The sequence below is a fragment of the Erpetoichthys calabaricus genome, chromosome 8 (genome assembly GCF_900747795.2).
Source record: "Erpetoichthys calabaricus chromosome 8, fErpCal1.3, whole genome shotgun sequence".
Classification (NCBI taxonomy): domain Eukaryota; kingdom Metazoa; phylum Chordata; class Cladistia; order Polypteriformes; family Polypteridae; genus Erpetoichthys; species Erpetoichthys calabaricus.
Window position 1 is genome coordinate 58,235,221 of NC_041401.2, and position 22,642 is coordinate 58,257,862.

Consider the following 22,642-nt stretch of genomic DNA (forward strand, 5'->3'; position numbering starts at 1 on the left):
ACAGTAGGTAGCAGGTGTTTTTCATGGAATGCGGTATTCTTCTCCCTTCATGCAAAGCGCTGTTTGTTATAACCAAATAACTCAATTTTTTGTCTCATTAGTCCAAAGCACTTTGTTCCAAAATGAATCTGGCTTGTCTAAATGACCATTTGCATACAACAAGCGACTGTTTATGGCGTGAGTGCAGAAAGGGCTTCTTTCTCATCACCCTGCTACAGATGTTCTTTGTGCAAAATTGCGCTGAATTGTAGAACAATGTACAGATACACCATCTGCAGCAAGATGTTCTTGCAGGTTTTTGGAGGTGATCTGTGGGTTGTCTGTAACCATTCTCACAATCCTGCGCATATGCCGCTCCTGTATTTTTCTTGGCCTGCCAGACCTGGTTTAACAGCAACTGTGCTTGTGGCCTTCCATTTCCTGATTCCATTCCTTACAGTTGAAACTGACAGTTTAAACCTCTGAGATAGCTTTTTGTAGCCTTCCCCTAAACCATGATACTGAACAATCTTTGTTTTCAGATCTTTTGAGAGTTGCTTTGAGGATCCCATGCTGTCATTCTTCAGAGGAGAATCAAAGGGAAGCACAACTTGCAATTACAGACAGAGGAGGGGACACTGGCGCATGCATGCTGTTGCCGCTCCTCCCTGTTAACAACACTTTTCATAAAATTTGCCTTAATCTTGCACTTTTTTACTCTTGTTTTATTTTCTTTATTATACGTATAGTTCGTGGGTGCAGCCGACTCAAATTGTATGGATTTGGATTAATTTTTACGGACTTTATGGACTTTACCTTGACTGGGAACAACGGAATCTGTGGATCACAGTACGAGACCTACAAACATTTCTTTGTACCTTGGCGATCTAGGAGCCTGGGATGATCTGTCTCCTTGATTATAGTTGCTATGCTGGTCTGCTCTCAATTCATTTTATTTTGCTTTATGACTAAGAACTGATCTGATGTTCACACCCACCTGGCTTGTGGCTCTGGGGTGATCATGCCTGTAATACCCAGCGTTACTTGTTTGTGTCTGTATGTTGGAACCTCCAAACCCTGCTACCTCCTCCTGCTATGCTTTCTGCTGCATTGCTATCGTTGCTCATCTGTGCCACCACACCCCGCCCGTCTCACCAGCTCCACTGAGCTGCGCTGCTTCTCCACTGCTATCAGATCATGCTAAAATACTCTTGGGACAAACTCCTTTATATTAAACAGTTTGTCCAGAGCAAATGGTCTGACTGGCCTCACTGTACACATCAAGGCTTTCTCTGACCACCAAAGAGCTTACAGAGAAGCACTAACTGCTGCCAAGAACACCCATTATGGCAGAATAATAGAAAGTGGCCACGATAGCCCAGGGCTGTGAAACTGCTCTGCTACTGGTAGCCAATGATTTGATTATGGCAGCAGACTCTGGACAAACCAGCATATTAATTCTGTTAGACCTCAGTGCAGCGTTGGAGAATGGAGAACATGCTGGGTATCTCTGGCATTGACCTCCAGTGGTTCAAGTCCTATCTGACTGATAGGCAAGAGTTTGTTAGTCTTGGCAACAGCAGGTCCAGCACAGCGCCAGTCATACAAGGAGTTCCACAGGTCTCTGTCCTCGGCCCTCTTCTCTTCTGTATTTATATGCTTCCTCTTGGCCATATTATTCATAGCTTTGGACTGGGTTATCATTTTTATACAGATGACACTCAACTCTATTTCAATGTTAAAAGTGGAACTTCATCAGATCTTTCTCAGCTCACAGCTTGCCTCAGTGAAATTGAAACCTGGATGAGCAGAACTCTTTAAAATTAAATTGCAATAAAACTGAACTCCTGCAAATTGGGACTAATGTGCAACTTAATAAAATGAGTTCCTTCCCAGTCAATCTTGGCGGTGATCTCATCAGACCTGCCTCTACTGCAAAGAATCTTGGTGTCATTTTTGATTCCTACCTTTCTTATTCCACCCACATAAATCACATTAAGAAACATTCTTACTTTCACCTCCATAACATATCATGTGTTCACTCCTTCCTCTCCTTTTCTAACCCTGAGAAACTTGTCCATGCTTTTATCCCGTCCCGTATCGATTATTGTAATTCCCTACTGGCAGGTGCCCCTTCTAATCTTATATCACAGCTCCAGCTTATTCAAAACTCGGCTGCAAGAGTCCTTACAAAGACCAGCAGCAGCGAGCACATAACACCCATCCTGCTTCGCCTTCACTGGCTCCCCGTGTCCTACAGAATTGAATATAAAATTCTACTAAAAACCTACAAAGCCTTAAACGACTTTGCGCCAAACTACATTAGTGACCTTCTCCATTACTATGTGACTGTCTGCCCACTAAGGTCCTCTAATTCTGGCAACCTTGTTGTGCCCCACACTAATCTGCACTCCATGGGTGACAGGGGCTTCAGCTGTATAGCGCCCAGACTCTGGAATGACCTACCGAAATGAATTAGATCAGATTAATTAGCTGACTTGATTAATTCTTTTAAAAAACAACTCAAAAAATCTATTCAGGAAGGCTTTAGCTCTACCTGAGTTTATTACCCTTCTTTCAGTTTACCTCTATGTCAAGTTGCTCATGTAACCTGTGTGTGTGTGCTAGACCATCAATTATGTTGTCTGTTAGGCTTTTCTCTGACTTTACTATCTTACTCTTCTTTATTTATTTATCTGGTTTAGTACAATGCTACGTATTGTATACCCTGCCATTCTTTCTTAAACTCTGTAAATTGCCTTGAGCATGGGAAAGGCGCTATATATATAAAATGTATTATTATTATTATTTACCACCTTAAATACCTTTTCTCATGATTGGATACACCTGTCTATGAAGTTCAAGGCTTAACGAGCTAATCCAACCAATTTGGTGTTGCAAGTAATCAGTATTAAGCAGTTACACGCATTCCAATCAGCAAAATTACAAGGGTACCCAAATTTTTGCACAGCCAGTTTTTCACATTTGATTTAATTTCATACAACTAAATACTGCTTCACTAAAAATCTTTGTTCAGAAAACACCCCAGTACTCAGATGTTCCTAGGAAATGAAAAACATACCACTGTTATCTTTTTTGTTGAATGTAGAGTAAATTATTATGCAGGTTGAAAGGGGTTCCCAAACTTTTTCATATGACTGTATAAAACCTATAATTCCAATTACTTTGAGAGATAATAACATGTATTAATAGGAAACAAAGAAAAAAAGAATTAGAGTAAAAGAAAAAAGGAAGAGCTCCATAAATACCATATCCCTTTCATATTGTGTGCAGCCTCCTATTTAAATACAATGAGTACAGTCCCTATAAGGAGCACATCAAAAAGCTTAGTTTTGATTAAGTGGTCAACTGTAATGGTCAACTGTAATAAAAATCTGCTGGGAGTTTCCTTCTAGGTTCACAATAAAGACCCCTAGAGATCTATAGACCATTTATGAGAAAAAGGAATATGTCAAAGTCCTAAAAAATGAGCCTCCACTAGCCTTACCTGGCCAGGTTCCCAAATATGTCTAGTTATATAATATGGTCAGTTTTGACTTCTTCAGATCCTAATGTTCACATTGTGTCTACTTCAGAGACATGTTTTTTTAACATATCCTACTCCTTTGGCAATAGATTATATTTGTTTTAAACTAATATACTGTTTTGGAGTTAATAAAAAAAATAACAGTTGTGGGCACTAGGGAGCATCACAGTCCTCACACCTCAGACCACAACTACACAGATACTAGTCCTGTGTTTAAGTTTCCATCCAGTTTTTTGCGACGTTTTGTTATCGACAAACAGAATATACGTAAAAAAAATGTGCGAAATTTGCTGTCTCCAGCCTGTTTCCATCCAACTGGCTTTTTATCGATAAAATGGTGTGCGTGATGACGTCATCCCCCCCAAAACGAACTGTCGCATAACTTTTGTTGTATCGCGAAAAAAATCTGCCCTTGAGCCGTTTTCCATACATAATTTTGTGTATGTCGCAAATAATCTACCTTTTGTTTTCCACGTTACACCCCCTCTACTAAACAAAGAAACAAAGAAATGGGGGAGATTATTCAGACCAGCTTACTGTTATTTCAGTTTCACAAATAATTGGAATTGTACATAATATCCGAAGACGACAGCAGAATGAAGCAGTTGCTTGTCTGATAGCCCTAGAGCTCGAAGAAAGTACCCCAGTGCGACGAAACCCACGGGTATGGGAGAGACGACGGAATAAGACCTTCTGGGAGGAGGTGGTGGAGAGACACTTAACAGAAAATCTCTGGCTGCAACATTTTATAATGACACGGCCGACGTTTGAGATGTTGTGTGGATTCATCAGTCCTGATGTTGCGCCCATCACAGGTTGCCACCGACCACCGGTTCCAACCCAAAAGCGGATTGCCATCGCCCTTTACAAGCTGGCAACCTGCGCCGAGTATAGAGTAGTTGGAGAAACATTCGGGGTTAGTAAAACTACCGTCCATCGATGTGTATATGCTGTGTGCACCGCTATTAAAGAAAAATTAATGCGGCGTTATATCAGACTTCCGACTGTAGCGGAGGCCAATGAAATTGCATACCGCAATTCCTTGGTGCATCTTGTGCCACAGATTTACGGTGCGCTGGATGGCACGCATGTGCCTATTCTTCCCCCGACGGAAGGCTACCGCGATTACATTAATCGCAAAGGGTGGCCATCTATTGTTCTCCAGGCCCTTGTTGATGACAGGTGCATGATACGAGACATTTGCGTTGGCACTCCTGGAAGTGCCCATGATGCAGCTGTGTTTGCAGCATCGGATCTGTACAGGTGAGCCTACCTTTCAACATCCCTTTACAGTGCGATAACAACTGAATTAACCTGCTTCCCTTAAGGTTTTTAATTAAAACTGAAATTTGAATTAATACAAAATAACGACGTTTAATCAAAAAAAAAACTCTCTTCATCAGACCATGCGAACCGCTCCGCCATTCTCGTTTTGATTGCACGTGATGAAAATGTGACACATTTATTTGCGTTAAAGCCCTTTTTTCCGACAAAAACTGTTTCCAATGTAGTTTTTGCGACATCTGAAGTATCGATATAGAATTTATGCGCTAAAGTTAAACGGAAAAATATTATGTCGACATGTACAACATTTTATCGATAATTAGCATTTCCATCAGCTATATCGGTAAAAAAATTTGAAGCGCTAAATATTTTTTCGCAAAAACTCCTTGGATGGAAACTCTCGTATTTTACCAGAAATACCTTTTCAGCAGTTTCTTTAGAAAAAAATATTTCTTTTCTTTTCTTTCATTCTCTAGTTTCTATACACTGGTATAATGTATTCTGCTACAAAAGAGAAAAGGCAGATTGAGTAAACCAACTTTTAGGATAGGAAGAGGAGTGAGAGTTTGGTGAGAGGAAATAAATAAATAAATTGTATTTGTGGTGAAGTCTTGTAGAGAAAAGCCAAGCAAAACGACACCTTTTATTGGCTAACTAAAAAGATTACAATATGCAAGCTTTCGAGGCAATTCAGAGCCCTTCTTCAGGCAAGATCTTTTACATTACATCTTGCCTGAAGAAGGGCTCTGAATTGCCTCGAAAGCTTGCATATTGTAATCTTTTTAGTTAGTCAATAAAAGGTGTCATTTTGCTTGGCTTTTCTCTACATTCATAATGGCTAACACGGTACAACACCCTAGTACTGGTGAAGTGTTGGAAATTAAGCCTGTTTTGAAGGTACTTCCTTAAATAAAGTTTTTTTTTTAAACCTGGTTTTAGTGTATAGGCAATTGTGTCTGGGATGTCCAGGTCACACAGTATATATTACAATTGAGAATAAATGTATTAATTAAGAGAAATTCATGACTGGTATATTATTAGAAATAGAAAGAAGGCATCCTACCTCCGTGTGCAAAACATACTTTCAGTTTAGGGAATTTTTCAAAGATGCCGCCAAAAATCATTGAGCAAATGGCCATGGTGGTCTCTGTTGGCATCCCTGAGGAAGCAAAGCATAACTGATTCAAATGAGTCAAATATTATATACAGTTGATTTAATGTTATCTTGCTCAATAAAATTTTAGATTTTGTGTATGTAAAAGTTTTGAGTCCAGCTAAACATTGGGATCTGGCAAGGATGAATTAGTACTTGAGAAGAAGCCTAATGGTAAAATGAAAACGGGTTTAGTTTGAAAACAAAAAATGCTACGTTTACATAAATTGTACAGGAAGTACACTAATAATGTGTTAACCAAAGTGCCAAAACTATTTACTGTAATGTGTAGCATTTCTGTATAAATGTTTTGAGCAGTATTTAGTATTTTATTTTAATTTCATTATATTTGTAAATGTATACAGTACTTATAAATGGCATGAATGATATGCAAAAAAAGAACTGAAATTAATCATATTTCCAACTGATTAATTATGAATTGATTGATGAAGTGTCATTTTAACTACAGAAATTTTCATTAACTATATCTTTCCTATGCATGAACTCCTTGGGGCCCATTTAAAACTGTCCTTTAACTTAACACAAAGATCTTAGGGATATGGGAAGAAAACTGGAGTGCCTGGAGAAAACTCACATGTATTTGGAAAGAAAATGTAGTTTCTAGACCCACAGGGATCAGGATCTGTGAGGCGCCTGTAGTAAACACTACACCATTGCACCACCCCAACTTTAGAAACAAACATTGAATAAAGTATCTGTGTTATTATCTTGTTCATGAGCATGACTGTAGAATGTGACTGAGACAGCCTTTTTTCATTAGTATAGGGTTGATAAACAATTTACCAAGGAACTGTTGTCAACCCTTATGAGTAAAGTAACCCTAACCCAAATTTTTTTACACCTTAAAATGTAGAATTACAGGATTGGTAGGTCTATTCTGTTTTGAAGTTATGCAATCATTTATTAGTGGTATGTACATGTGTATTGTAACCCTGAATCTGTAATTTTGAAAATGAATGGAGTGAATCTTTGTATACTAAAGCACACACAAAATGTAGAATGTAGAGTGGAATTATCATTTTTATTGTTGTTGTTTTGTATATTATTATTATTCTGTAGTTAGCAGATTTAATTATTCAAGGCAATTTTAGCAAAAAAATTGACATAGAAAGAATACAACAAAGAGTACAATGAGAATATAAACTGTGGCTACTGGCTCCTCCACATTGCTCTGTATGTTAGACTATATGGTGCAATTTATCAATTTTTTAATATACTGTACTGTTTTTATTGTTGAATTAAACCTGAAGCGCATTTAAAATATACCGAAGGTGCTATTTATGAGTACAAACATTCTTGGATTAGATCAAATTAGATTAGATAAACTTTACTAATCTCATGTGGAAATTCAGATGCATACAGCAGCAGAAACATTAAAAGCAAGGATACAGACCCACAGGTCAAATAATACAGCCAATCAATCAACTGATAAATAAATAGATGTAAATTGGGTAGATATTTCAAAATGAACTTACCCACTAACCAGGGAAGCCAATATTTAGACATTCGTCCTTCAGTCTGCATGTCCCATGGATGAACAAATAATGCACAATCTAGTTCTTCTGCTGCCTAAATGTATTATAACAAAACAAAAAAGTCTAGTGATTTATTTACAGAACTGTATATTTCTATTTGTTGATCCATTGTGTACTTCTTCACTTTCAATATGTATCTTCTGAAAAATGTTATATAATTAATTAAAAATTTAAAAATTAATCAGGCAAAAACTTTTCATAATAAATACTGCTCAATATCACTGTAAATCAAAAATAATTACTTCAATTCATAGTCACTCACACACCCCAATTTGGAATTGCCAATGAATCTAACACAAACATACTGTATTAACCATATGCCACAATGCCATCTAAAAACAAATATATATCTGAATGTGTAATTATAAAATTAAACAATAAAAAAAATATTTTTCATAAAAAAAGAAGAAATTACCAGTTTTATTAAACAACTCTTAGCTGTTAACATGGTTCAAATATATCTGAAACTTATAAGAATCATATGACAATCACAAAAACAATTACATGCTTACAGCAAAAACTGGATAGAGTTCAGGGGCATTCAGATCCCAATTGTTGATATGAGAACCAATCTGAACTCCAGGGAACCCAAGTTCTTTTACACAACGTTTCATTTCCTGCACTGCCAATTCTGGTGCTTGCATTGGTAAAGTTCCTAATGCCACAAATCTTTTTGGATGTTTCTTCACTGTGGCATACAGATCATCATTTAAAAAGTGACACAGGTCCAGTGTGTCTTGCGGTTTTGCCTGGCAGAAGAGGAGGAAAGAAATTGCCTCAAGAAAATGCAAAGTGCTTCAGTAAAGATATTGTTCTGGTAAACATGTCAAATATTATCACCAGGCTAATTCTACTTTATATTTTTTAGGCTTTCAAACAGTGTCTTGCACAGAGTTGGCTTTCACAATCCTAAGTTGGAGGTTTTGAAAATGGATGGATGGATGGATTTTTAAAGTTCTGCTCATAACGATTGTTTTATTATGACTAACAAGTTAATTTTAAATACCTCAAATACACAGTGTTGTTCCACTAATAGAATATTCTCCACTCTGAGTTGCATTCTGCATGATATGAGTTCTCCCATAAACTGGCGAACGTCTGATCTCTGCTGAACTGAGGAGTCTTAAATGCAATTTACAGACTGCTTCATAAACAAGAATGACATCATAACTTGGTAATCCAGACATTAGGGAATAAGATAAGCAGACTTCTACTTAAAACACTCGTGAGAATTTGAAATGAGAAGTCAGTCTTTTGTCTCTGATGGGCTGGCAATAACATGCACTGGGTAAAATTATGAATGTGTAATATTACAAAGTGTTGAGCAATTCATGTGATCCTTGTGCATGGTTAAAGGCTCCAACCTAAACAGTGCTGGTGGGTCAAACTGACAAGTTGTGTATGTGTATCATTTGTGATGATGCAGAGCGTATGCTGACAGATGCTTGTTGCCGCTCTTCTCTGCGTTAAACTTCTTTACACTTTTTTTTGCTGTTTATCACTTTCATTAACACTGTGTTTTGTTTTTTCCCCAGAATCTGTATGTTTATCTGTACCCTTGCTTCAGATTCTGATTCAATTAAAATCAAAACTTTCAGAGTTGTTGGATTGAAGCTCCGATACCAGCAACATCTGTTTATGCTTTCAGCCCAAAGCCTACTTTGACCTGTAAATGATTTTAATTATGCAGTAGGCCTGCTGACTTTTCTTTAGTATCCTATGTATTTATTTATTTTATTATTCATGACATTTAATTGGACTGCAGTTATTACCCTACTTTCCCTAGGAGTCAGAAATAAATGGCATGACTCTTCCAGTGTTGGGTCCAGAATGGGTGCTGAGGTGAGAAGACAAAAATTCAAAAGTAGTGACAGGCATTTCCCCACACCCTAGAGGAAGAGCAGGGCCTGAGTAGAGAAGGGCACATTGTGACTGAGGTAATATCTGGAGGTGCAGATGTGTGTTCAAGTGGATCTCCATCTGCTTCAGCCCAACCTGTCTCTCCAGTGCATCCTTCTCCTTACTCCAGGCCCATCTCACCAGGGCTGCACCTGCAAACATTGAATTTTATTCATTTGAGTGCAGTCAGGAGTTGATGCTTTGGTGAAGGAGATGCTTCAGCTTGGGAGAGAACAGCTCCTGATGAAGAAGGAAGAGGTGAAACCGCAGAGGTAGAAGCACTATCAGGAGTCAATCCAGCTCATGAGGTCAAAGTGAGACATATTGACCAAATAGCCTGCACTGGCAAAGGCACTATTCAACAGAACCCCCATTTCAGTTCCTATATATTACCCACAGAAGGTGAGTTGTTCATTCAAATTGAAATTAACTAAATATGGTGGTGTCATATAAAGTTCTTGATCCATTAAACAAATCTATGTTGTGGCTGTGTCAATAGTTTATCTGCTCTCTTCTTTCAGACACACATGCATCTGACCAACCAGGTTTCTTTATAGTTTTTTGTCATGTAAATATTTTTCCTATCCTTTGTTTCTCATTTTGTACTTTCAGATGCTTTGTGTATTATTTTTTTTTATGCATTTTAAATATTAAAACATTAAGTCCCTCTGTCTTTCCTCCCACCACTTAAATGCAGTCTTCTTCTGCCTCCTCAATTTCGTCTTGCTCTTGTAGAAGTGGCACACCAGCATATACTGCAATGTTGAGCTGCATCAGCCACATAACAATAACAGCACAGCAGCCTTCAAGGGAAAATCATAGAGCCCCACCCCTCATGAGGGCTCATACAGGCACCAGAATTGCATCTTTCATGTGCCTAGAGTGCACACTAGTGTGTGTGCTTTTGATATGCAGTGTTATGCCTTTCTTCAGTCATGTTTTGGGAACTCAACAGTGGAGTTTCCAGGTATTCATGAATAGAACACCCACCATCTACCAGTAACCAACCACCTGCAAATGCACCATCCCATGCAATCTCACTTACTCCTGAGTTGACCCAGATACAGGCATCAACTGTACTTCCAGGCCACTTGGTCACATCTGTAAAGAGTCCTATCATCTGGACATTTAGTGTCGAGAACTCTTTTCAACAGGTATGGATGAGATTCTAGAGACTGGAAGTATAACTAGGGATGGTCATTCCATTCACCATACCTACAATGCCAGGTATGCCTGCAATGGCATTAGTGTCATTCAAGGCATCCCCTCCTTATGGAAATCATATGTAGTTACAATAATGGTACAATAGTATTGTGGTCACTGCATGCACAGATTTGGACACCACAGTCTTGCTGAGGTCATGTGCATCACCAACTGTCTGCAGGAATCCACTGGTTGCATGGAAATAGGGAGCTGCCACTAGTTTCCAGTGCGACTGAGGGCAAAAGTCCAGTGTGTGCTTCTTCTCAATTGCCCCAATACCAGACCAATGAGGGTCATTATGTCACCACTGGGTCTGTATTAATTGTTGATTACTGAGATAGTCCAAAGGATTCATGTCATTCTGCAAAACAGTATTTAGACCAATTTAAACGGAATAAAAAAAAAATTCAGTTTATTAAATAAGACTTGTGGGGAACAGCTCGGACACCGACAGGTAGACATGATGGTTTCACCACACACACGTTTATTTACAATATTTACAAGTTCAAGGTGCACAAAACCCAATGCCGCAGCACCAATCACCCCTTAAGTCCTGGCCACACAACACAATGCCTTCTCAGTCTCTGGTCCGCCTCCACTCCTCTCCACCAAGCTTCGTCCTCTTCCACCCGACTCTTGCCATTGAATGGAGGGAGGCGTCCCCTTTTATACACCCCGGATGGACTCCAGGTGCTTCCCGAGGAGCCTCTGTTGACACAGCCCTGTGTGGCGGAAGCTCTGGCTGTGTACCCGGAAGTCCTCTGGATGTCCCCAATCCTCTTCCCCCCAGCACTTCCGGGTGTGGCGGAAGTGCTGAGGTCCAAGGCTCCCAAGGCATCGGGGCGCCCCCTGGCGGTGACCACGGGCCCCTGCAGGGTTGAGCTTCCAAGCTCTGTACCTGTATCCCCCTATAGAACCAGGGCGGTTGCCCCCTCATGTTCTGGAGGAGGCACAAGCCCTCCTCCTGTCTTCCTGGGCATCCCGGCTGGGCATGAACCCTAGCCGGGTGCCACAGACTATAACATTTAAATGTGTGTGTTTTATTTTATGATTATTTATAAAAGTGGAAAAACCTAGCATTCATTTTAATTATGTGGAGTTTAGAAGAAGTTTAAGAGAACAAAATACAGGCACAGGACTAAAGGACACATAGGGCATCATGTTGTCAAGGGAGAACCCCAAGGTAGTGAATGAAAACAAGTAGAGGCTGATTTCCTACATGAGACAGAGTTTACAAGGGTTTAATTTATTGGAGTTCATTATTGCCTGTGGTTGAGACTACTTTTAAAAAGGGGGCCTTTAGATCTATTCCTCTTTTGAACAAGCAGCGATACAAACTGACAGGAACAACAAGGTGTTTGAGTAGTGTTGAATTCTGGGAGGCATTCAAACAGAGTAAAGAATTCTGGGAATGATATGCTAATGTTAAAAACAACTTATATATAACAGCGTCTGTGTTAAAGCTCAGATAAACTAACAAGTATGTATATTTTTTTAAGGTGAGAGATAGGAGCTTTTGGGAATTTTGTTTTATAACTTGCATCTTATAGTTAGATTAAATCAATTCAGGTTGAAAGGTAGTAAGGCCAAGAGAACATTCTTAGTCGATACCACCTACTAAAAATAGACATTAAGCCATGGTATAAAGGAAAGCAAATTGAGAAATAGAAAGCATTGGAGCCCCTATTTAAGCCCCTATTTAAAAAGAAAAAATTAAAATATTAGGCATTAACTTTGGAAGTAAACTGGCATTAGAAAAGATTGTGAGACCCTGAAAAGAAATATTACACAGTTAACAGGATTGTGGAATATACAGGTCGTAAGCCATAAGGGCAATGTTTTATTGATAAAACCAATAATTTTATCAAATCATTTATATTTGGCAATAATCTCCTTACCGAGAATTACAGCCTTTAAAGAAACTGAAAGACTCCTGTTTTATTTCTTTTGGGGCTAATTATATGAGAGATTACGTAGAAAAATCATAATAAAGAAAAAGGAAAAGGAGGCAACGGCTTACCAGCTATAAGAACATTATTGAAAGTAAAACATGCATCTGAAAATGGTGATTTTACTGCAAAAAAAGGATGAAAAGTGACAGCCTCCAAAAACTTCCCAACAAACAGGGGTGTGGCTTGGGAGATGTCATGACATATTGGAAATGAACCAAATCTTATATACAGTATATATATATATATATATATATATATATATATATATATATATATATATATATATATATATATATATATATATATATATATATATGTATATATATATATATGTATATATGTATGTATATATATATTTTTTCTGTTATCTGGTACACTGTATTAACCCTCAGAGGGAAAACTGTCTTTTGGCATCACCTTTGGGAGTCAGAGTGCCAGGTCAGCCATTGTGCTGTGCTCCGGGAGCAATTTTCAGGTCAAGTACAGTACTGTGCAAAAGTTTTAGGCAGGTGTGAAAAAATGCTGTAAACAAAGAATGTTTTCAGAAATATAAATAATGATTGTTTATTGTGTAGGCAGGTGTGAAAAAATGCTGTAAACAAAGAATGCTTTCAGAAATATAAATAATGATTGTTTATTGTTATCAATTTACAAAATGCAAAGTGAGCGAACAATCAATCAATATTACTACCTTTTGCCTTCAAACCAGCATCAATTCTTATAGGTACACTTGCACAAAGTCAGGGATTTTGCAGGATTATAGTCAGGTGTATGATCAACCAATTATACCAAACATGTGCTAATGATCATCAATGTCACACGTAGGTTGAAACACAGTCATTAACTTGAACAGAAACAGCTGTGTAGGAGGCTTAAAACTGGGTGAGGAACAGCCAAACTCTGCTACCAAGGTGAGGTTGTGGAAGACAGTTTCATGTCATGGCAAGATTGAGCACAGCAACAAGACACAAGGTAGTTATACTGCATCAGCAAGGTCTCTCCCAGACAAAGATTTCAAAGCAGACTGGGGTCTCAAAATGTGCTGTTCAAGCTCTTTTGAAGAAGCACAAAGAAGCGGGCAATGTTGAGGATCGTAGACGCAGTGGTCGGCCAAGGAAACTTAGTGCAGCAGATGAAAGACACATCAAGCTTATTACCCTTCGAAATCAGAAGATGTCCAGCAGTGCCATCAGCTCAGAACTGGCAGAAACCAGTGGGACCCAGGTACACCCATCTACTGTCCGGAGAGGTCTGGCCAGAAGTGGTCTTCATGGAAGAGTTGCAGCCAAAAAGCCATAACTCCAACGTGGAAACAAGTCCAAGCGACTCAAGTATGCATGAAAACATAGGAACTAGGGTGCAGAAAAATGGCAGCAGGTGCTCTGGACTGATGAGTCAAAATTTGAAATATTTGGCTGTAGCAGAAGGCAGTTTGTTCGTAGAAGGGCTGGAGAGCGGTACAATAATGAGTGTCTGCAGGCAACAGTGAAGCATGGTGGAGGTTCCTTGAACGTTTGGGGCTGCATTTCTGCAAATGATGATTTGGTCAGGATTAGTGGTATTCTCAATGCTGAGAAATACAGACAGATACTTATCCATCATGCAATACCATCAGGGAGGTGTATGATTGGCCCCAAATTTATTCTGCAGCAGGACAACGACCCCAAACATATAGCCAAAGTCATTAAGAACTATCTTCAGCGTAAAGAAGAACAAGAAGTCCTGGAAGTGATGGTATGGGCCCCACAGAGCCCTGATCTCAACATCATCGAGTGTGTCTGGGATTACATGAAGAGAGAAGGATGTGAGGAAGCCTACATCCACAGAAGATCTGTGGTTAGTTCTCCAAGATGTTTGGAACAACCTACCAGCCGAGTTCCTACAAAAACTGTGTGCAAGTATACCTAGAAGAATTGATGCTGTTTTGAAGGCAAAGGGTGGTCACACCAAATATTGATTTGATTTAGATTTCTCTTTTGTTCATTCACTGCATTTTGTTGATTGATGAAAATAAATGATTAACACTTCCATTTTTGAAAGCATTCTTTGTTTACAGCATTTTTTCACACCTGCCTAAAACCTTTGCACAGTACTGTATATGGTAAGGTTTGAAAAATTGAAAAGGAAAGAGAAAAAAATAAACTCTGGCTAAGGATAAAGTTTATTATAAATGCTATATGGAAAGTGAGAAATCGACTAATGCTGAGAAAAAAAAAATATTTTGCCATTGTTTTTCAGATAGGCCAAAAAGAAATCCAAGAGCATGAAATGATTCCATCAGTAAAGAAGAACAGTAAACAGTCGATTTAGATTTCCAAGAGCAATCCTCTTGGAGCTGTGTGCTGTTAGAATACTAGGATGTATGCTTGATATCATTTTTATCATGAACTGTATTAAAGTATGTATATTACATTTTACAGATAAATTGTTAACTTGATTTAAATAATGAATACTGTTAATAATTAAACATGTGGGGGCACAGTGCTGCAGTGTTCGCAGTGAGCTGGCACCCCATCCAGGGATTGTTCCTGCCTCGTGCTGTGTGCTTGCTAGGATTGGCACGACCCTAGATGGATGGATGGATAGAATAATTAAACATGCATAACGATGTTTTTCCAGTGTTCCTTAAATGTTTTGAAGAATCTGTGTTTTAAACTTACGGCTGGTTTTACATTTATTACGGACGCTTATTGTGTGGCGATTGGTTACGTGAAGAAAGAAAACAGTCAGGAATTGGGGGTTGGTACATTTGATAGACACAGTACTGTTACAGTAAATTATTACATCCAGGGTTGTGTGCATCACAGCAGGCATCTTGAGGGAGGCAGGAACAATCCCTGGAGGGGGCGCCAGCTCATTGCTACCATTGTGTCACCATGCCCCCACACATTTAATACATGCATTTCTTCATGAAAATGATATCAAGTACACATCTTAGTGTTTTAAAATGTTCAGAGAGCTGCAATATCATGAATGTAATGTATTCTTTGTGGCGATCACTGCCTTTGCGCTCCTGTCAGCATAAGAGGAAGCCCGTTTAACAAGCATGTAGCAACTAAAGAATTTGTTGAGGAACACTTAGAATTTGAAGCATTTAGCGTGCTACTTTAGTTACGATGGGATTTGAGAAACTCTAGCAAATTAAACAGCGATTTTAAGATGAAGCTTACGACGTTCTACTTTAATGACAAAATAAACTACAGGGTTAAAGACAACATTTTGAGATCAAAGTCAACATTTTGAATTTAATCTCGACATAGACCTTTTTTTATCTTCACCGTGTCCCTAATTTTTTTTTTCTCTGTGGCTCTAATATGCTTCCATATGACACTCAGACACTTGCCTTTTCAGATCGACTTTGTCATCTGACCACTTCTTTTTTTTAAATTCCTTTTTACACATGCTTTTATTATGGTCTTTTAACAAAACACTGAATGGGTGGGGCTATTTAAATTGATTTGTATATTCAAATATGAGAAACTCTGGGTATAGTTGGGGTGGGGCTGTAGGTGCGTGCATGTTCTTTAAAATTCATGTTGATTAGGATTTACAAAGGGGAAGTGCGTGAAACTTTGCTTACACAGTTTTATGCATCTTAATTTTTTTGTGCGTACACACACTTCTGTTTTTGTCTGTACACCAGGGTGAATTATAGACACGTTGTTATACATGAGGCCCCTGGTGTTTGTGAGAGTAATCATGAAGCCCTTTTAGAGATGATGAAAAGACCACAAAAGAAGAACACCATGCTTCAGCTACACTCTCTAGTGAAGCACTGGCTAAATGTTGTTTATGATCAGGGTTCAAATCTCAATATGTAAAGAAGCCACTCTTCTTTAAAGCTCTCATGCCCTTAATAAGTGTGCTTCTAGCGAATTAAGAGCAGTGCTCTTTTAATTGTACAAAGTTGTATTGGAAATGAATATTGTGCAAGAAAAGAAAAAAGAAAAACAAGAAAAACAAAAAACATGAAAGATAAAATGGAGCGAAAAGAAAAAAAGTGGCTAAACACAAGGTTGTGCACAGTAAAAGTCCGCAAAAATAATGACAGCCTCAATAACACACTCACCTGCAGTGCTGGTGCGAAGGTTAATTTAAGCTCTAGGCCAAGCTTATTAGTGTGCCCACCAACTATTTGATAGCTAACACATGCACCTGAGTACCCTCCATATGATCTGTAATGGTGGGGCTAGCCCTGATCATGTGGCACAATGAGTCGATGTGGCATTTGTATGCATAACATGTGCAAGGAAACCTCTTTTCTATAATGCTGTCATATCCTCAATCATTTTTTTTTAAACTATGTTGACCCTTAATGCTTTAGGTAAACAGTGTTCTACTAGAATTTTGGTGAGTTAATTAAATCCTTATGAAGGGGATTTACTGCATGCTATATTGAGTGATTGACACACTGGTAGCATCCCAGTCTGGAGACTGGAGATTGGAGATTGAAGCCCGGTCCCGAAACACCCATCTTATCAGATAGGGTGATGCAAGACAACTTAAGGCTTCGCAAAGAAAGAAGTTCATGTCAGTTCACACCCAGCTACATCAGTAGGCGCATATCAAAAAGACCCGTGTGATCCACAAACACATATTTCTTCACAAACATGCCCTCATATATTTGTCATGTAAAGTTAAGTGCTTTCTATAAGTTTAAAAAAATATCTTGCCTGACTTGTGCTTTACAATGGAGGGTATGAGACACGGGAAAAGCTTATAAAACTTACCAAATATGTCTATTTTTCAATCTAAGGCAGTTGTCAAGTATTGATCCACGCCTTCCGTGTTTCCTGTGAATGTTTGACACTGCAACAGAAGGGATCTGGAAATAACAATTTATTGCATATTCCTGGAACTATTTTCCTTCTGGTATGGATATGTATTTTACTAGCTTGTGCGAATTCTCACGTAAATATAGAAATAAATCAAAACAAAACCAACCACATGGCACAAAATGTTTATTGTGATTTGGTCTTTCGAGAAGAAGCTCCAACCCTGGGGAAAAAGGTTGTTGCAAAGGAAGACTGAGCGCTGAGCTATCATGCACAGCTGGAATTCTTTTAAAAATGACTGAATCTCATCATGTTGGTGTTTTCCACTAATGTATGAATTATGCGACATGAGTAATGTGACATTTTGTTTTTGATATTTTTTGCTGTTGTACAGTGTTGGTCACCATAGACTGCCATTCTATCATAAATTTTTTTTATCTCTGTTTTCCATGAAAACATAAGATTGAAATTTTTTCTCAGTCATCACTACAAAACACATGGGACAAATAACAAACATAATTTGTAGAGTAGGTATTCCTTTAAACACTCTCACTTGCCAGAATTTGCTTATTCCTACCTGAGTTGTGGAGTAAATTACATCTGCACATGTTAGGGTCATGGGGATCTACCAGGTGGCTGTACGGTGTGCCAGTTCTTTGTGAGGCTCAGTCACGCAAACATACCAATGCAGATGAGATACTCAGGAAGGAATAAATTATCTGAGATGTTGCAATAGCAGATGAATAATGTGTGATGTAAATGTGTAGAATGCACTATATACATGACAAAACCATTATCTGTAATTATATTATCATTGTCATTAGCAAAGTTCAAGCACTGATTTCAATGATATTTCAAAAATATCCAAAGAATTACCTGAGAAAAATATGCTTTCAGAGTTTGGAAATGGGTAGAAAATGTAGTCAGTATCAACTGTAACCACAAGAGAGCACTACTGAGTCCCAAACCACAGACACAATGTTACCCAACACATTCTGGGTTCAAATAAAAGGGTTATAGTTACCACTAACACTTTTGTAATTAAATGCCAGCCAAATACACAAGCAAACACAGATTTTCTTCCTCTGTCTTTCCTCCTGATGAGTGTAGCCTGCTGCCTCCCAGCTCTGACTCTTTGAGACAAGGTTGCGGGTTTCTTTTAAACTGTACTGGTATCCCGGGATTGGTCATCCAGAGTACTTCTGGTCAGGTGGAAACTGGGTTAGTCCTTCTCTCTGGTGGCACCAAATACCCCAACAGGGTGGTACTTCTGTACTCCAAGTGCCATGCCACTCTGCGAGTGTCTTAACTGGGTTCAGCCTGGAGGAATGCTTCCACCTGCCATTTAAGGGAATTAACTTCTTCCTGCACTCACGTTCACCAACTGCATTCATCATCCTTCTTTCCATGCCTGGATGATGAATGAAAGGTGTTCTGGCCTGGTCAAATCTCAGCTCCTGCTCTCCTTCCACTATGGTACCCCATCGGTACAAGAAATCATCCTCTGTCCCAGCCAGGATGCCTATCCTTCCTCTTTGGCACTTACACAGCAAATATAAAAAATAAATACAACATAAAAGAGTACCTGTGCGTGGTTATCTTACTGCTTGCAAAGGGAATCGTACAACTGGTAATCAATTTTTTTTTAATTGAAAAACCATTTTCATTAAACTTTCTTGCAGGGTAAAGTCTCAGGTGACAACAGAACATATGAGTCATTTGGTTCTTGCATTTCCTGATTACACTGGAGGTCTGAACTGTCACATTATCATATTTGGTTTGTCAAAAATAGTAAAACTATACGTTTCATGTATTCATATACCAAGTTGACTGGTATGCAAGATGAATGTTATACAATTAGAGAGCTAGAAAGAAAACTTGCCAAACAGTGTCTGTGTTAACATTTGTGATGAGTAAAACAAAACTAATAAAATGAAACAAAAGCTAAAAGTTAATTGGTAAAAAAAAAAAACTAAAAGCAAATAAAAAGTAAAAAATAGCATGAAAAACTAAATACAACCTAAAACTAGAAACTAAATAAAATTTTAAAAAAAGAATTAAAACCTAAACAAGAACTAAAACTTAGAAGTATCTTAAAACTGGAAAAACACCACGTTTGATAGCAAATCAACTAAATAATCACAAGCAAACGTATTACCAAAAAGTAAAGATTACAACTCTTTAATATTTAATGTGTTTGATGGGAAAGATTCACAAAGACAGAATTTATAAAAAGCAGACTGTCTGCACAAATTTTAAAAACTGACGTATCCTAGCAGTCTTATGTTTTGTAAAAGGTTCAAGCTTACCCAGTAGCTGAACATGACAGGGACGGTAGAAAGAGCCTGCACTGTGACACCTGGAAAGAAACATATTTGACAAATTATTTAGTGTCTGAAATAAAAAGTAAAACTAAAATGAATATATTTGAATACTAGAAGTTTCACCGCAGTGACCCTTGTCCTTTAATTGATCAACCAGTAGGTAGAGGGATTTGAAAGGCTGATTAGGAGTCACTCGTGGTCATGGACCAAATGAAGGACTAATTCCAGCCCTTGTGTTTGCTGCTATCTAGGTGTCTCTCTAATGTGATCCTCTCAACCCAGTATGTGGACAAGTGCCAGTTTAACACTTCACATTACATCTTTATTTGAGATTAATAAAATGAAATATTGCGACATGATAGATATACGAGCTGACATTATGTGGCAGATAACACGAGTGATCTCCTCTTCTTTGTTAATTTATAGTCCCATTGTACTGTATCTGAGCTTTTGCATAATGGATACCAATGCCTACTAAATGCAATTTGCTTAATTTTGAATTGATTTTAATCGTCCTGTTGTGTTAAATGACAGGTAACAGTGTAAGTGAAGTGTGATTTCAGAAGAACCTGATGCCAGTGTCTCTAGTTCTGAAAAGACTGTGGTGTGTGTGAGGTGTCATGGAAAATGAACTTTACGTGATCTGCAGCAGGATGCACAAGTAGCTTGATGCAGTTCACAAGCCACCCCTCTTCAGCCAGGCAGTGGTATTAATGGTCAATGCCATCAAGCATTTAAGAGAATAAATGCTGGCACTCAAGAAAAGACTGCTTCAGCATTTATAACTTTATTGACTCACTTGAACCCTGGTGCTTTTAAAACTCAATATATTTAACTATAACATGAATATGGGATTATGCAGAGTCCTAGATTTAGTTCCCAGTGTGGTCACTGTTCATGTAGAGTTTGCATGATATACCACTGTCTGTGTAGATCTTTGTTTTTACTCTCTCATTTCCTCTCTTATCCAAAAGACACGTGTTGGATGAATTGTTGACTCTCATTTGGTCTTCTTTTATGATGAGGTGGCACACTGACCAGACACAGTGCAATGGTGCTGCAAGGATGGACTCTGCCTACACACAGCCCTATATTAGAATTAGTGTGTTACGATAATGGATAGCAGAAAAACAAGAATCTGTGTGTTTTATTGTTTCATTTTTAAAAATGGTTATAAAAGGAATCTTTGATTCTTTAACCAAGGCCTCATTCTATAAATTCTTAAAGGTGTCTCCATTTAGGTAGCCCCAGTAAGAGGTCCAGGTCACCTTAGAAAAAGAAACACCAACTGAAGCAAACAGCTTGTAATCGGGGGGATTTCCCGAAAGCCTCATACTGCTAAATACTTTGTTATCTCACATTTAAGGTCATTCCTTAATTTTGGGTATTTTTTGAAACCCTTTGTAACCATAGTAGTACGGAATCTCGTTTGGAAATTAACAAGGGAATTGGCCCATTCGTTATTTTTAACGTTGTTCTTTATTTGGATATTTGCCTGTGATTATGCCACAGAGAGATGGAGGTCAAATTAAGCATTTTACAAAAAAGCATACTAACACTCTTATTTGGATAATGCAATAACAATAACAATAATATTAATAAAAATAACAGTAATGATAATAATAATAGGCTGATGTTGCAATACAAATATGAAATTATAATATGGGCTATAGATAAGCACCAAGGGGTCTCTTTGTAGCTTTATTAACCGTAGACTATTTGAGTATGTAATAACTAATCAGTCACATCCTTTAAAGTCGGAAGTTGAATTGCCTCTTAGAACCAGCACGAGAATGGCAGTTATCCAGAGAATTGTCCAACTCAAACTGAGACACTGTTTGAGACAGTGCTGTCCAAGAACCCGAGTTGCTGGTGTAAATGATCTGTTGTGGGAGGACATGATGAACCCCTTTGGACCATCTAAGTAATGAACAACTATTGGAGAAATTCAATCTGCCGAGCTGTGAAATAATAACCCTCATTGGTCTGGTGCAAGACAAATTGGAAAGAGGAACAACTCAGTCCCTCTGTGCAGCTTCTGATGACTCTGTGTTTGTTTGCCAAGGTTGGATTCCTACAGACTGTCAGTGATGCTCATGGCTTCAGCTACGCTGAGGTGTCCAGATCTATGCATGCAGTGAACAGAATACTATTGCATCATAAATGCAACAAACCCTGAGGTTGTGGGCTCAAATCCCGTTACTGACACTGTGTGCCCATAAGCAAATCACTTCACCTGCCTCTGCTCCAATTGGAAAAACAAAAGAAAGGCTTCAGTCTCATAGGTAAATAATAATATAATACAATGCCTTGCATTACACTAACATTGGTTTTCATGCCATTGCAGGCATACCTGGCATTATTGGAGCAATGGATGGAATACTCATCTCTATTCACACTCCTCTCCACACCTGTCGAAAAAGAATTCTCGGTGCAAAACATGCAGGTGATATGCAGTTGACAATCAGGTACTTTTTTTTGTGTTCATGTGGCCTGGTAGAACACATGATGCCCATACAGTATCTATTCAAACTCTAGAGTGTGTCAGATGACAAGAGGTGATGCGTTTTCTGGTGGCTGGCTGCTAAAAGGCAGTGGGTATTTTTTCATGAATACCTGGTAACTCCTGTGTTGAATCCCCAAACCATAACTGAGGAGAGGTTGAGCACCATACACACTGTTGCAGAACGTGCTCTGGGCATATGGGAGATGTAATCTTCCTTCAGGGCTTCAAAGAACCTTGGAAAACAACACTTCTTTACTTTTATCACCTCCTGTTTAAATGTTCTTTTGTGAAGTGTTGCTTTTTTTCCTATAGTTGCCATTGTTCTTTTTTTGCAAAATAGCCACATGACCCGGGATGGTCCAGGAGTGCACTGCATATGACATCACCGGACTGACGGTATAAAGGTCAGTATGTGCAATTATGGATTATGTAAAACTGGATACAAATATAGTGTTTGTGCGCAA

At 38.4% G+C, this 22,642-nt stretch overlaps 1 protein-coding gene across 1 annotated transcript in view; it reads right to left on the reverse strand.

Annotated features, from left to right (window-relative positions):
• Positions 1-22,642, reverse strand: part of acmsd (aminocarboxymuconate semialdehyde decarboxylase) — a 48,844-nt gene that overhangs the window by 7,311 nt on the left and 18,891 nt on the right. The window contains exons 4-7 of the mRNA XM_028806555.2: positions 19,658-19,707; positions 8,032-8,268; positions 7,460-7,553; positions 5,874-5,969 (exon numbers count right to left, since the gene is read on the reverse strand). Of these exons, the coding sequence (XP_028662388.2) occupies positions 5,874-5,969; positions 7,460-7,553; positions 8,032-8,268; positions 19,658-19,707 (477 nt within the window). The remainder of the gene's footprint in view (positions 1-5,873; positions 5,970-7,459; positions 7,554-8,031; positions 8,269-19,657; positions 19,708-22,642) is intronic.